General features: G+C 34.9%; 1 protein-coding gene across 2 annotated transcripts; it reads right to left on the bottom strand.

Annotated features, from left to right (window-relative positions):
• Positions 1-90: 90 nt before the first annotated feature.
• LOC146533947 (protein FAM117B-like) lies at positions 91-14,496 on the bottom strand. 2 transcript variants are annotated; one of them, XM_085195290.1, is made up of 9 exons: positions 14,433-14,449; positions 13,740-14,159; positions 13,176-13,303; positions 10,764-10,911; positions 9,132-9,271; positions 8,495-8,594; positions 7,796-7,852; positions 6,535-6,638; positions 91-5,500 (listed from the first exon to the last, which is right to left on the bottom strand). In XM_085195290.1, the coding sequence occupies exons 2-9, from the start codon at positions 13,945-13,947 to the stop codon at positions 5,363-5,365; spliced, it is 1,023 nt and encodes a 340-aa protein (XP_085051416.1). In that variant the 5' UTR covers positions 13,948-14,159; positions 14,433-14,449; the 3' UTR covers positions 91-5,362. The 2 variants fall into 2 exon arrangements, with proteins under 2 accessions (XP_085051416.1, XP_085051417.1); XM_085195291.1 differs by lacking the exon at positions 7,796-7,852 and having other exon boundaries at positions 13,740-14,496.
• Between the last annotated feature and the right edge of the window lie 1,917 nt (positions 14,497-16,413).

Here is a 16,413-nt window from a genome sequence, read left to right as displayed (position 1 = left end):
ATCTTTTTATCCTGATATTGTTTCGTATATGAAAACAGGGATAGCTTGATAATGTAGTAGGTGAGAATCGTAAATAGAAATAAAAAAGCCTTCCTTAAATCAGTCTGTATATTGGATATGTCTGCAATACAGCAAGATACATTACAATGAAAACAGGTAAAAGTGATAAAATATTGGAAACAAAAATAGTAATTAGAATTTCTTCTCTGAAACAAAACTATAATAAAACCATTCTTATCATTACTTAAAATCGATACTATTATTATTGATGTTAATTAATGCCTCTAACAACGAGCCTTTTGTCGAACATTGCGTGTAAAAAAAAATTTTTTTTTTCAATAAACCTCAACAATTTTAGAAAACAAACTCAACAACCCTTCCATAATTTCCTTATCCACTAATTTTGTCGCCTAAACATTATTTTTAACAAAATGCCGGACAAAAGACTCGCTTGAATTATAAACTTATCTCAATGGGCACTTTTGGTTTAGTTTTAATGTTAGTATTTAATCTAATATCATAGTAATAAAAATTACAAACTTATCAATCATCTAAAAGCAAACTTTAAAATAATATTAACCATCTATAAAAGAACTATCAAATCTAAGGTCCTAGCAAAATTACTTTTATGGTACATCTTGCACAACTCCTACCCTGAACATACAAAAATATCTTTATGTACTTTAAAAAACATTCATATTTCTACATAAAGTTGTTTGAATGCTGTAATATGCAACGAGGACCTCAATCTTAGACTGGATCTCTAGATGTCGTTTCATAAGGGTCGGTATTATTTGGGTAATTTACTTATTTAGTCGTAACAAAAATAAGATTTGATTTATTATCACGAATTATATAATAGATCACGCTCCCCAGTCACAATTATATACGTACAATATTTTGAATATCGAAGTGGAATGTGCCAACAACTTTATATAGAAATGTTTCCCACATCCCAGTGGATTACATAAAATTAATCGGTAAGGGTACCTTTTTATAGCACACATTTATTAACAGCTAATATTTTCGGGTCACCTAAACTTACTAAACCTTAAATTAGGTAACGACATTGGAAAAGATAAATCCTAAAGTACAACCTGGACCTGTGACATAAATCTAAGTATTGTAAGTATTATGTTAGTAAAGCATAATATTGTTTCGGGTCTCACGTGTGGGCACCGTCTACCCTATTTACTATTAACATCACGGAAGCTAACAGGAAGCGATGCAATGAAGCTTACAATAATTACGGAAACTGTACATGCCTGGTTATAAATGTGCAACTAAGTAAAGGATCTGGGAGGACACCGAACAAGTCGCAGTCTCGCTACGATAATTGTCAACATTACACCTAGATATTGCACTTATGAGAGAAAATCTACACAGTAATCCGGATTTTAAATACTGGCTCGGCTTTGTCTTCCATATTTTAATGTATTTTTCGTCTTGCGCTGCGTACATTATCATTACATATTATGTGTTTACTAATAATGAATGGGAAATCATAGATGAATTTATCGGCTCTGTGATACTACTGAATAATTTTTAAATCTACATACATGTACTTATAGAACAAATATGAAATTTGTACATAGTATCGAAACCGCCCCAGTTCCGACCGTTTGTCACATTCACTGAGAACAAAAGAGAACACTGCCACCTCGTCACCGCAAGTCCGTCTCCGCTCCTGTCCTGTCGCTCTCCGCTCCGCGCACTACACTAAGATCACCGTAGCTCAGCACCTTCGGTAACACTTCACAACTCGTACTGTCTACTTTGTGCACGCATCAGTACCGGAAGTTGTCAAGTAACATTCAATATTCACTTACATATCACATTCATTTTTTAAATAATACTCGATACTCATATATAAATTATAATATAGATATATAAGCAACTTGAAATTTACAATCACAATGTTTACATTCCAAATTCGGCATATATCATAAGTATGGCTCTTAATAAAAATTTAGATTTGAGCAATGACAAGATTTAAAATACTCTATATTCCAAAGGTGAGCCGTCAAAAATATATACATAATATATATTCGCCGTCGAAATTTACAAAACTTTAAAAAATAATAAAGCAGATCTAACTATGTTTTCAACATTCTACATTATCAGTCTCGATCATAGAAATGCGTTTTGGCCAAAATGAGAGATCCAATTGGCGTGGTCCATTCTTTCCTATCCGAATGATATAATAGCGAATACCGTGTCTATCCATTGTACCCAGTACAGATACCCGACGTCCACGCATTTCTCCTTACTCTTATATACAATCGTATTCATTACTACCTATGTGTGATGCTGTTACTGCGCCCATCGCTCGACTCGAATGTACTAACGCTATACATTTAGACGCAAAAGGAATAACTGCCATTAAAATGCCCGTAAACGCGTATTCCAAAACAGTCCATGCAATACGTAGTAAGTAGTAAATATCTAAATTGTTGTTTTATTTCCATATCTGTTAGAGTACATTCGATGGACGATATTAATCCGTATAAATCGCGAGGGAGGTGGAGCGCAAATGGCGCACGTGCTATTCGAGTATATACTTTTATATATTTACTTTACTATAATCATTGTCAAGATACCTGTACCAAAGCATGAGTAAAGATTTAAAAAATCAGTCTATCATCTTCCACTTTCTTGTCAAATCCCATATTTTAAAGCTATCTTCTTTAGAAAAACAGCCTGCTTCAAACTTCAAACTTTCGCGTCCCGGACACTCTGTGGCCCGACAGAATTTTGGTCCAAGTTAATTTATTACCAAGACAAAAATGTTGCGATTTTATCAGAGAAGTAAGTCGATAAAGACGTAATACATACATACGAGTTTATATATACACATTGTAAACAATATTTTGAGATCATATTTAATTTCCCGTCACTCTGCGTGTCTGCTTTCCTACACTCGACTCGTGTCGTCACAAAAAATAAAGACATTATAAATAAAATTAGACTCGATACGGTAATGCAAAAAAAACGCAGTAGCGGTGACTTCGCTTTGGTTGCTTCGTATTTTATAAGTAAAACGATCGGTTTTGTAACAAACGAACGCCCTTTCACTCATATAAATAATTATAATGGACACAACATTATGCCATCATTTAAGTATCCCAATGGAAAATATAACTTATGTACAATTATTGTCACTACTGATTGAAATGTAAATTTTATAAGAAACAATGTATAAGATCAGTAACTACTGCAAATGGGAAACGGAGTTCAACTTGATGGATGATAAAGAAGCACAAATTATAATATTATATTCTACATTTCTATATATGTTTCATTAAGATAAATTTAATAATAAATTGTGAAATTTGTGTATTTTCATTTATTGTTAGCATTCCACGATATTCCAGGATGACCATAAATCGATTATTCAGCATAATTTTTAAAAATCACCAATCGCGCTAAGAAAAAGCTCTATTACTTCCTGCGTTATATATTTGTTTTATCTACACTATATTAAAGTGGATGTGAAATCGAATATGGCGGAATGTGACACACTTCAATGAAAAAATGTATTGAATATGTAATGAGTGAGTCGACTAGTTAATTTCTCTGTACACACACGTCACGGGTTTAATATTAATAATAAAAGTATTACGTCATAAACATCGTTAAGCGCCTACTCGATACTTACATTTTAACATGCAATCAAATGCGTTAATTAGTCCAATTAACTAATTATTTATCAATTTTTATATATACCACTTCATAAGTATCTATTATATCACGAAAATATATTTTAAAAATTTTGATTGGAGCCAGGTACTAGCACAATACTATTCTACGCCGGAGCTCAAGGAGCGGGTATGCCATAGATAGATTATTGTAATATAGCTGTAAAAAACTTTCAATTTTAATCCTATGTCTTGAGGTTTTCTATTTAAATGTAGTAGTTTAGTTCACTTATAAACTATGCTGTTAATATAGGGTCAACGCCGTAACACGTAGATTCCGTAACGATATAAAATGTTCTATAATATAGTCAGTATAAAAATTATTTCAAATATCGAACCCGCTCCTATCGCCACAATCTGTCAAATGATCACTTAACGCATAAACAAATATAGTCCGCACAAAGGCCAACCGTGCGGACCGTACAAATTGACAAGTATAAACAAGTCTCAAAAGGTATATATCCGGTGACTATTATAAATTGGATGGATTTACCGATAACCGATTACGTTAAATCGAATTTGTCGTATCGAGAGTCAGGGGGCGTAGTGATGTTGCTATGAGCATTGTCAGTGATGTAGTCACGTCACGTCCCGTGTGACACCAACTTACCGGAAACAGAATGGTATTATAATGTTGGAAGAATAAACGTCATATCAAAACCTTGACACATTCAAGTTTGGTATTGAATTAAAATTAAGCTTTCTTGAAAATTCTCACAACATTATTGATAAAAATACTAATCAACGATTATTAGTTAGATGTTAAACAACACTCCAGCTCGGTCCACATCAAAGTGCTACTATAAATAAAATAGGATGCCATTTCAAGTATCAAAATATAACGTTTCTGTGAATACACACTTTCTCCTATGTCTAAATAACTTTATTGGATCGAAATGATCAATCCTAGAGCAATATCCTATTTCGATGTGACATTCCACGATGTTTATATTGGCTTTGTGTGGTAGTATAACAAACTTGTTGACTGGACCGAGCTGATATGCACTATAATGTGGATTGAGTAACCCTTAAATTGTCTTAACTTAATATCAAATCTTCGATTCATTTTTCACATTTAAAATTAGAACATATTATATAGACCAATCCGAAAAAAATATTAACCTTAAAACATACAGCCACATAAAACCAACACCGAACCTGTAAATGCGATGGCTGTGGATTGGATTCTTTCACAGAGGAATAAACAATTTCCATTTCCTTGCTCTCTTAACAACACACTTCGCGACCATGAGTTTCGCTACTCAACACGCAAAAATCTCAAGAAATTGACAAAAAGTAGGAAACAAGACTCTCCACACTAGACAGAACACTAGGTTCCTCCACCTATCTGCTACAGTTATTTACAGTTACATATATACAGCTTACGCTGTAGTTATACTTATAGTTAAAATATTGTTTAGCTTCCCACTGTATCCCGCACATAGCAGACAGTAGAGGAAACCTGGGAACCTAGTGTTAAGTTTCCATTAAAACACTTCCGTCCCACTCTCCACTTTCCGTCCAAAACTTGAAAATTGCGGTGGAACTCAACGCCGAGAAAAAAAACCGACAATTCAAGGGTCACAAAGTTAAAACACTCAACATATAGCACACATATAACACATTGACAGTATGTCCGCGTCCGGCGTGCCGGGCGGTAGAGGTCAGTGGGGGCGGTCGGGCGGGGACGGCTGCAGCGGCTGGAAGGCGGACCCCAACGACGGCCGCAACGTGAACCCCGCCACGCTGGGCTTCATCAGTGGGGGCTCCGTGTACGCGCCTTCGCCGGCTTTTAGGTTCACCTGTAAATGTATTGGTTTTCTTTTAGTTTCAAATAAAACGGCATCTTAAGATCGATCGGTTTATAAATACGGACCTAAAATTTCATTGTTACAGAAGATACTTTTCAAAAACATATTTTTCAATCAATTATGTTTTTCTTAAATTAACATACAAATAGATATTAATAAGAAAAATAACGTTTGAGTTATGTATGTATTTTCCTAATAATAAACTATACTTAACTTAGCTTCACGTTGTGTCCCTAGCAGGGTAGTCAGAGAGAACGGAGCACCTAACGCTACGGTCTCTACATACCTTTTTCGCCTCGTCTACTGTCATCCACTTCTTGACCTTCCTCCAGTATCTTTGAACTCTGAACCAAGGATGAACCGATGAAGATCAACCGAGGTCTCCCCCTACCTCTCTTACCGCTCGCCCACTTTTCCCTCATAAATGTTTTTTGCCATTCTTTCATCATTCGTTCGACGTGCCCAAACCAGCTGAGCACGTTCTTCTTCATTCTTACCGTGACGTACTCGCGAGTGCCTGCCATTCTGCTAAGCTGACTCCACATATACTACGAAGAGGTCACATTTCCTCGACATTTATCTTCTTTCATTATTTCTTCTATAATACCCACGTTTCGTTACCGTATAACAACAACATTGCATTGTGTACGGCCAAATGTGCAGATGTGCTGACGTTTCACCGTCTCAACAATGCAGCTAAGGCCCCGGTAACCCTCTTACCGGCAGCAATACGCCTTTCCACATCGATCTCGTGTCTTCCATTTGCACTGAACATACTTCAGTAGGGATGGTTTCGTATATTTATACCACTTCATTCACTTGTTCTAATATCTTAGTAATTACACTGATCTTGCATTCAGTCCTTTCTTCATTTCTTTCAAATATCAGAACCTTTGTCTTATTAACATATATTATATAAACTATGTTTGAATTAAGAAATGTTAAAACATCACCCAACATGTATTTTATATAATTATATCTACAAATATAACTGTTAATAAGATATGTGACAATATTCATATTACCTTTTCACAACCATCTGGAGGTTCACGTGCTAAAAACCGGTTTATTTGCGGGGAAGTCCCGAGTTTTGATCCATCGAGATCTGGAGACGAGCAAACACTCCCACCTATAATATATGCCAAAGTACATAAACATCACACAATTAATTATTTATACATGTAACTTCTCTAAGAAGCGACAAATTCGTCATTATATCTACAAAAACAAAGTTGCAAATGACTGCCTGTAAAAATATCTATGATTCAGTTGTATGAATGTGCTTTCCATTAAAAAAGTTTACATGTGGGTGTGTATGTTTAAAAATTTTGCTATGGACATGACATTAATATTGAGGAATGACTGAAATTTAAAATCAATAGAAACCTCTTCCACTACTACTGTACAATATTTTTATATATATATTTGCCATTTATTTAAGATTATTTCATAAGGCAGGGGGATCGGGATAACGAATATTTTCACAGGCAAAATAGAAATAAACAATTCTAAATTTTCCTGATAACATTTTTATGTAGATATAGGATACATAACGAAATTGATTGGATCAGGAATGCCCAAAAACAATTTCTCGTGCATTTTAACAAATTTGTTGGATTGTAACAATTATCAAGAACTGACAATTATGGAGTTAGCTCTTCAATTTTTCTGTGAATCCCACATATTGAAAATATATAAATCTGCCATTGAGACTAATAAAAAAATATTATACAGTAATGACATAAGAACCTTGTATTCGTTTAACAATTATTTTTTAATATTATCTGGACTAATTTCTAGATAAAATAAAAACTAAGAAAAATCATGCTGGGATACTCATAACAGTGTTTAGTGCAAAACTATTCATTTGCAAGGGATTCTCTATGCTTCTGAACATATTGTGACTTTGTAAGAATGTATACTGAATTTTATTCAAACATAAATGTTTTAAGTTTAAATTATACTATTAGTTACGTCCACAAATTATGTGACATCACTTTAATTTCATGATTTCTTACCATTATTTGACAAAGCTATTTGTGAAACTCCCCTACCTAGTTTGCAATTTTACAAATATTATCTAGAAATTATTAAATGAAAAATCAGTTATTCTAAAATTAAGTATATTTGTATATTTCATTATGTCATCACGCGAAATTTAGTCCCCTTTATCATACAAACCTTATCATTTTTGATTTCTCATTATATATTTAGACTGCGATTCAAATATTTTTTATTGTAAAAGTAACAACATGTTCAGTGCAAAAGCGTAGATATTTATAAGACCTGTCGCTAGAAGCTCGGCAGAGCCCGCGCTGGAGAGGGAACCCCGCGATGGTGGATCTATGCCCACAATTCACACTTATTTATATATGTTACTTTTTTGCAGCTTCACGCTGTATCCCGCATATAGCAGGGAAGACAGAGTGAACTTAGTGTTAAGACTCTGTTTTCTAGTTTCCGCCTAATTTTTGAGGCATTGCGAGTTGAATGGCGAAACTCAACGTTACCACTTTGATACTAGAGCAAGTAAATTAATATAATTTAATTCCCTGAGTGGGATTTGAACCCACAACCGTCGCATTCAGACGCTGTGCCACGACGGCGTCACATTTCAATAATGTTTTTATATATATATATATTTTTATATTTTTTTTAATAAAGTGAAAAAAAAATCGTTCAGCAGTTATGAATGGTACAAACATAAATTTACCATGAACAATGATAATAATACATTTTTTATATCATATAACTTGTTATAACAATTCCAAGATTATAATATTTTTCTTATTTATTCATTTTAATTTGCTTATGGAAATGATGAGATTTTTTTTTTAAAGCACACATTTATAAGATTTAAAAACATCAATACATTAAAAGCATATAAATATTATGTCAAGCAAATAAAATAGCATGTAATATTTATATGTAAAATAATTAATAATATATAAATAAATAAAAAAATACATTAATAAATGTGTATACCTGACGAGTGTGCCGTATGACATAGATCATGAGGTGTTTGAGTGTTAACGGAGCGTCTTAATAGCTCGGCGAGCGGTGCGCGGTGACCTTCTGGAGTCACCTGGAAATATTTACAATTACACTTTAGTATTTATACATATCTATACTTTATATTACTATTATAAAATTGACGATTTTGTATGGTTGAATGTGTTAACTTTAGAAACTAGGTTGAAATTTTTTTTCGTTTTCGTTCGGTTTCAACTCAGGAAAATGAATTATTATTTATGAATATTTTCACTTCTTCGCTTTGGTAACAAGGCAAAGTGCGGCGTTGAGTTCCGACACTCACTACGCAATGCCTCGAAAATTCGGCGGAAAGTGAGGAACGGTCACACCCCGATCCTTCTGCTTACCCTGCTATTTGCAGGATACAGCATCAAGAAAAAAAATATATTTTAAGAAAAGACTCTAGCCTATATTACGTTGCATTAATCATTTCTATATACCTGTAGTCAGAATTACCTTGGACACTTAGAATGAGTTATGTGCCATACATAATTTTTAGTTATCTCTTTTTCACCATAAGGACAGAGCCGCAGGTAAAATCTAGTATTTTTTAAATAGATATAACAAAAAAATAAATAAATAAACCTACTTTATCCCGTATTCTGTCAATATGTGGAGTCTGGGTTCCACTGGCTGGACAGAGGACAATTCTTTCTATCTCTTGATTAAGACCTTCAACTGAGGAACGAGCTGCTCTAAGAGGTACACCACCACTACCAAATCGGGACCCTGAATATGAAAAATTACAAATCATTATGATTTAAAAAATATAATACGTACTATGTACTATAAAAAATCTAATAAAATCAAATCAGCTTCACGCTGTATCCCACACACAGCAGAGTAGGCAAAGGGAAGGACACTCCGTTACCCACTTTCCGCCGAATTCTGGAATCTGGACTATGTATTATACCTTTTTAATTAAAAATATTCCCCTATTATTTCCGATATTATTAATATTTTTGATATTATTAATATATTTGATATTAATAATTTTAAAACATGTGTTTTAAAACTGCAGGTTGGAATGATCAAATTTTATCTCAGAATCCTAAAGCATAGAAATAATAGATATAAGAAATGTATTTTATAATGTGGTATCTAAATGCTTGTTTTGACCCGCAAAGCAGTATAGATAGAGGAAACTTAGGGTTAAGACATTCCATTCCACATTTCCTCCCAATATTGGATACCTTGTGTTGAGTGGTGCAACTGAATGCCGCATTCTGTCTACCAGAGTAGTAGTAAAGTGAAAATAATTTAAAGTAATTATTTCCCCAAGTGGAGATCCAATCCAAAACCATTGACTTTATCGTTATGGTATTCTTATTAGAACAATTATTTTTTAAATCTGCGTATAGTGAAAACTTCATAAAAAATGGTTTACGAGTATTTTTTTTGTTATGTAAAGCTGTTATAATACAGATTTCATATTGCATCCTTAGCCATATTTAAAGGACCACCACCACTATAAGAAATTAAATACATTATTTGTACACTGTGAACAATTGATAAACACTATCTAGAAATCTTAATGATAACTAGATTAAAAATATGTACAAAAATATAAATAATGTATAGCTAATACAATATTTTTAGTTGTACCTCAATAAATAAATAACATTTACAAGGACCAAGTTGTTTAATTTTTATTTATTATCTTATAGCTTAACAAATCAAACAGTATGAGATGTGTGTATTACGAATTATAATTAAACGAAAAACTAATAAAGGAACAACTTTAAACCAATCAGTTTCACGCTGTATCCTGCACACAGAAGGGTAAGCCAAGGGAACCAAGTGTTAAGACACTCCCCGTTCCCTGTTTTCCGCCGAACCCTGCAGGGATTGCGTGTTGAGTAGCGCGCTTTGACTCGACACGCAAACATTCAATATATTATTTCCTCCAATGGGGATCGAACCCACAACTATTGCAACAAACGAGGCTAAAACATCATTTTGAATATGTTCTTGTTTATTTTGTGATTAACATCAGTCTAAATAAACCAAAAAAAATGTTTTTAAGGTTTTGTTGGTATAAGTGCCACATATCTACTACTAAATGGAACTGTCTTAACTCTGGTAACAAGACAAAACGCGGCGTTAAGTTCCACCACTAAATACGCAATGCTTCAAAACTTGGGCGCAACGTGGGTAATGGACTGTCTATACACTTGTGTTACTCCTGCCCATCTACACAGTATAGCTAAAAAACACTTACAAAATCCCGGACTCATTGAATGTGATGAATAATCTCCGGATGCAGTATTTTTGTGTGGTCTTTGAAGACGGCTTCGTCGAAAACGGTCCAGCTTGTCGTCATCAGAGCCCCTAGATGACCGTCCAGACACTCCACCGCCATCATCAGTCTGAAAAGTATACATAAAAAATTTATTAATCAATATAAAAGATATTGAGGCAGCCGTGGCAATGTGGCTCAGCTTATCTCATATACCAAATTTCAGTTTTCTATCCCCAGCAGTTTTACATTGCATTGTCTGTCACTGAGTCATTCTATGACAGAAGAATTTTTATTTTCTTCCTCTTCACGGTGTATTCCGCAAATAGCAGGGTAAGCTAGCGTTAAGACACTCTAGACACTGCGTGTTGCGTAGTAGAATTCAAAGCCGTGCCTTATCTTCACACCAGATCGAGGATATGAAAATAAATCATTTCCCAGAGTGAGTGATGATTTTGGCAATTTCCAGCACTTACGTGCATTAGACCTATTTTAAAAAAAATTAAGCTAACATTAAAAAATATATATGTAGGTTTCTAGCAAAAAATTGTAAGATCTGTGATACAGTGGTTTATATATAAACTCCAAGTTGAACCTTAACAAATGATGGACTTTACTTAAAATAATTCAAATGATCATAAGTAGATTGAATCAATCTATTGTATGTAAGAAGGATTATATTTATGTTTATGCGTCACCTTATCAGTTATTCTCATTAATGAGTCATCAAGTAATTGAATTTAATTGTTAATAGTCTATTTGTATGCAAATAAATATATGTATGTTTCTTTATTACAAAATAAAAAAGTTACAATAGCCTGTAATAAATTCAATTTGTTATGCAATGTACTGAAGTGTAACATATTACTATTCTTTATCAAATATTTACACCATTATTGTTTAGTTCAAGAGTTTCTAACTGTTAGCATATTTTGTAGTTTGTGGTTTTCATTCTATCTGGGTGGGTGGTCATTACATGAGAGTAGTGGAGGATTATTTTTTCTTGTAAAGTTATATAAATTAAGAGATATTTATTTTATATTATTTGATCTAAATAATATTAGTAAGTTTGTATTTACAGTATATTATTATTGAAGAAGCTAGTACTCTAACTTCATGTTATATCCAGCATGTAACAAGATAGGCAGAGAAATTTGGTATTATGACAATCCATTGTCTACAAGAGGCCGTCGTGGCGCAGCGGCACAAGGGTGTGACTGTAACGCGACGATTGTGGGTTGATCCCCACTCGAGGAAGTGAAATATTTATTTACGTTTATATTTCTATTTCTTCGCTCTGGTATAGAGGCAAAGCGCGGCGTTGAGTTCTGCCACTCAACATGCGATGCCTCCAGAATTCGGCAAAAAGTGGGGAACTGAGTGTCTTAACACTGGGTTCCCTCTGCCTACCCTGCTGTGTGCGGGATACAGCGTGAAGCTGATTTGATTTGATTTTTTTCATTGTCTACAAGATATTACACTGTTGATTGCAAAACTCAATGTCATACAAACAAGTTTATTTTTCCAGAGCAAGACAACAAAATATTTTTTGCCATTAATGAAGATTGAGCTCACAACCATCACATTTGCAGCAAAAATCTATTATCAGCAGCAGTTAACAATAGTTGGTTAGAATTCATACTTGGGATCCATTTAAATCGTACAGTACAGCTCTTTGGAGAGATTTAATTGTTTGAAAAATGAGCACAACTGATATTTATAATAAACTATTAGTACTATATTTATTAATTTAAACATGTTATGCAATTGTGGTTTTTCTATAGTTATATTTTTATTTTATTGCACATTAGTTAGGATTGTTTACATTAATTATTTATTACAGTTTACTAGATTATAAGAAGGAAAATTTTAGAATCATATATAAATATTTCATTAAGAGAAATAAGTAATATTGTAGTATATGGTATGGTTCTTTAAATCTGGCGTTCCGAGCATGCCAGTTGAGCACATATCACTTCTCCAATGTCATGTTGTATGGAGAAGACAAAATATTGTAGCGATTTCAATCCATTTTCCATCATCAAATGCATAATATAATAGGCTTTTACTACTACTAACCTTTTATTTTCTATACAAAACATAAAATTATATAAGCACTTATTATAAATATGAAAAGTGAACTTAGTTAGAGTAGTAAATAAATACTTTAAATTTGTGAGAATAATAAATATATTACTTAAAATAAAAAATAAAAAAACTTCGTAAAATTAGAGTATTTTGTGGAAGTAATCAATGCCACTCATCTCCTTAACAGAGTGGGGAAATTACTTTTATTCATTCCCCTTAGAGGGAATTAAAACCAAAACAGTTATGTTTACAGACAATAATAGAATATAAAACTGTATTCTATCAATACAACCAAAACATACTTACTTGTGTAGATTTGTCAACTTGTAGTTGCCCTGCATGTAAATAGTAATCCCTAGGCCATTGTCCTTTATGATAAAGAGTATCTAGGGAGGCTGTGCGTCTGATAACATTAGAACCAAATCGTCCTTTGCCTAAAATAGATAATTATAATAAATAATGTATACAGAAAAACATTGTAAAAAATTACATTATAGCACATTTTCCTACATAGATATATAGGAAGACAGAACTTTGTTTCTATTAACTGTAGAATTTAAATATAATCCCTCAAAATAGTAACCATCATCTTTACAGTCTAATAATGTACCATTGTGCTAAAGTCAGACATCTCACACAAAATGAATAGGAAAATTTGATAACAAATTTATCATATTATTGATATTTATATAGAGTAAAAAGAGTTATGAATATTTAAAAACTAAATAATATAATATTTTAACTTTCAATGTTGACTACAAATTTTACTCTTAGTATTTATCAATATAAAACATTTTTGTATACAACTTCAGTAACAACATTGTTTTAACAATGTTTTTTCTAAAATAATTTCTATAAATTATAGTATACCTTTATAGTTGACAGCTCCTGGACTTCTTTGACCAGAAAGTGCGTGATCTGGTGATATTCGTCGCCACACGTTAGTAGGTGACAAAGTTGGGCTATTAGCAGCATTCTTTTTAAATCCTTTCATTACTGATGACACCGGCAGCGTCGCCCTCATAGGGCCTTGCTTACCCACGGGACAATCCGACTGTTTTCGAACACGACCCGACATTTTTCGCTTTGTCACCTTTCACTCACTTAAAAAACCAATTTTTTTCACTAATTATTACATACAAATTAAAACATAACTTAAATGTCCAATAAAATTAACGAAACCGCCGACGCCGCACAGATTCTTTGTAGAGGGAATTTGTTAGGCCGTAAAAAACTGCGCTACGTACTTATATAGATGATTACACTATATAATATTGTTACCAGCAAATTCTTAAAACAATAAGTAAACATGGAATCACTGTATTTAATCTTCATCTAGCACTTATTAGATAAAACCAAATTTATCAAACAAGTCACATTTTTTTCTGCACTACAATGGATGAATGAATAAAATTGACAGATGACACAGGACATCGCGCCATTCTTTATTTTTTTCTGCCGAATATACCCCCAATGAAATGTCTCGTTTTATTATTATAATTAAAAGCAAAAATAACAACAAAGTCACGCTTTAAAGACCAAACTGAACCAATATATTCCTACTCGTCGGCATTGCAATTAACAGCTGATTACTCCGCCATGACAGATTGTCTGTGGTCGTATATGCTGCAAAATGTTGCTAGTTGTTGTTTAAAAAATATTAAAAATGTTTTTATCTTGAATCTTGTAGATCATAAAATAAGAAATTTATATTAAGCCTTTACAAGTTAGTATTTGTAACTATTATCAAATATTTGAAAACTTAAAATACATTTTACAAAATATTTTTATTGTCATAATTTCAATACAATATTTTGTGTTAGGAAAAAAAGTAATGTCCAGTTCAATAATATAATGATCTAGACCCGCATCAGCGTATTCTATTACGTTAAAAAAAATGGCAACGCAATATGTGTATTATTAATATTATACAAGCCACTTCAAGCTGTCTTTTTCTTCTTCAGAGTAAACTATTAGATTAAGTAAATAATATGTCTGTTGATTAAAAACATTTTTATGAAAGCTTGTAAAGTATTCTAACTTTCATTCTTTCACTTCCAGCGGTTTTTGACATATTAACAATAAATATTTAATAAAATACTGCAAATTTGTAACCGACTCATAGTCTGACCCACTTGGATAATCTAAAATTGATATTTGGCTATATATTAACTACTTGACAACTATGGAATATATATGTCCATATTTTTAATGAAATCAAGAATAATATATGTTAAAGATTAAACTTGGTTCTCAATCACATTTTTGTTTTTGATTCTGCATATAATGTGACATTGCCAAAGTAATTAATGCCCAAATTATAAAATTTTATAAATTTACTTTTTAATTGATTAAGCGAATAGATTGCAAGACCTTGGGATGAAAAAAAAAAGTTGTTAAATCTTAACTCATAAAAAATATTTTTATTAGATATAATATATAGATATAATCTTTATATATAAAAGGACTTGTTCTCACTGACTGAGGTAAGAGAGGATCGCCTGCCCGCGAGGATCGCCTGCCCGCCGTCGAGTAAGCACCTCTGCGCACTCCAGCGGCACGAGTCCTATAGTATCAAGAAACTCTCCACTATTTCGTATTGAAATCATTGTCGAGTTTCGCCAGCGCCCCGTGGCGCCGCGACGGATACCGACGCCCTCGCGTCTCACACCGATCTCGCGATCGCGTTACGCGATCGATGACTGCCGCGTGCGGGCACTAACGCCGCCAGCTCATCATGAGCGGCCGCAGCGGCGCCCAGCGAGACCGCTCTCGCTCGCGCCCTCGCGCCTCCGCGACCCCAGGTCGGAGTATGCCGACCATAGCAGCCACCCCCCCCGGCCCTGCACCCCGCAGGCCCCTCCAAGCCGAAGATGCACGACGGACACCGGAGGCACGCGATATTACCGCGTGCCCTCCCGACGCTCCGCCCACTTCCGCCGAGAGGATGACCGCCCCTTTTGAGACGATGACACCACTGATGATGACACCGAAGCCGCAGCGACCCTCCAGGGCCGCCTCCAGGGAGATGCAGCAACCGCAGCGCTCCCCCTCCGCGCCACCCCGCGTCGAGGACGAGCTTTCGCCGCAGTCGCGCCTACACTCGGACATGCTCGTTGTGTCCGAGTTGCAGAAGCGCGGAGCTCTTTCCCGGTCGCTCATGGTACATATTGCCATGTACCTGAACGACAAGGGAAAGGAGCTGGAATGCGCCGGCGCGGCCGCTGCCGCCGCCGACCCGCTGTTGGGCGTTCTATCGCTAACGCCCGCTAGACGTCCTCGGCCCACAGACGATGCCGATGAGGAGGCTGCCAAGCGCGTGTGCGCGCAACCGCGCGCCGCCCCGCCTCCCAACCCACGCGACCCCCGCCTACGCCAGCGGGATCCTCGGACGATGCCACCTGCCGCCTCCAACACTACCGGCAGCCAGCCGGATGCCTCGAACGCAGGCACCTTCGCTGACGCGCTCAGGGCCCCCGGCCCGGGCCCGAGCCGCACCGCTCCGGCCGCTGCGGCCGCAGCACCGACGCCGGCGCCGGCCACC

Source organism: Heliconius melpomene, chromosome 12 (genome assembly GCF_056956725.1).
Source record: "Heliconius melpomene rosina isolate 202511_hmr_F chromosome 12, ASM5695672v1, whole genome shotgun sequence".
In the NCBI taxonomy this organism is placed as follows: Eukaryota; Metazoa; Arthropoda; class Insecta; order Lepidoptera; family Nymphalidae; genus Heliconius; species Heliconius melpomene.
This window is presented reverse-complemented; position numbering and strand designations above follow the sequence as displayed.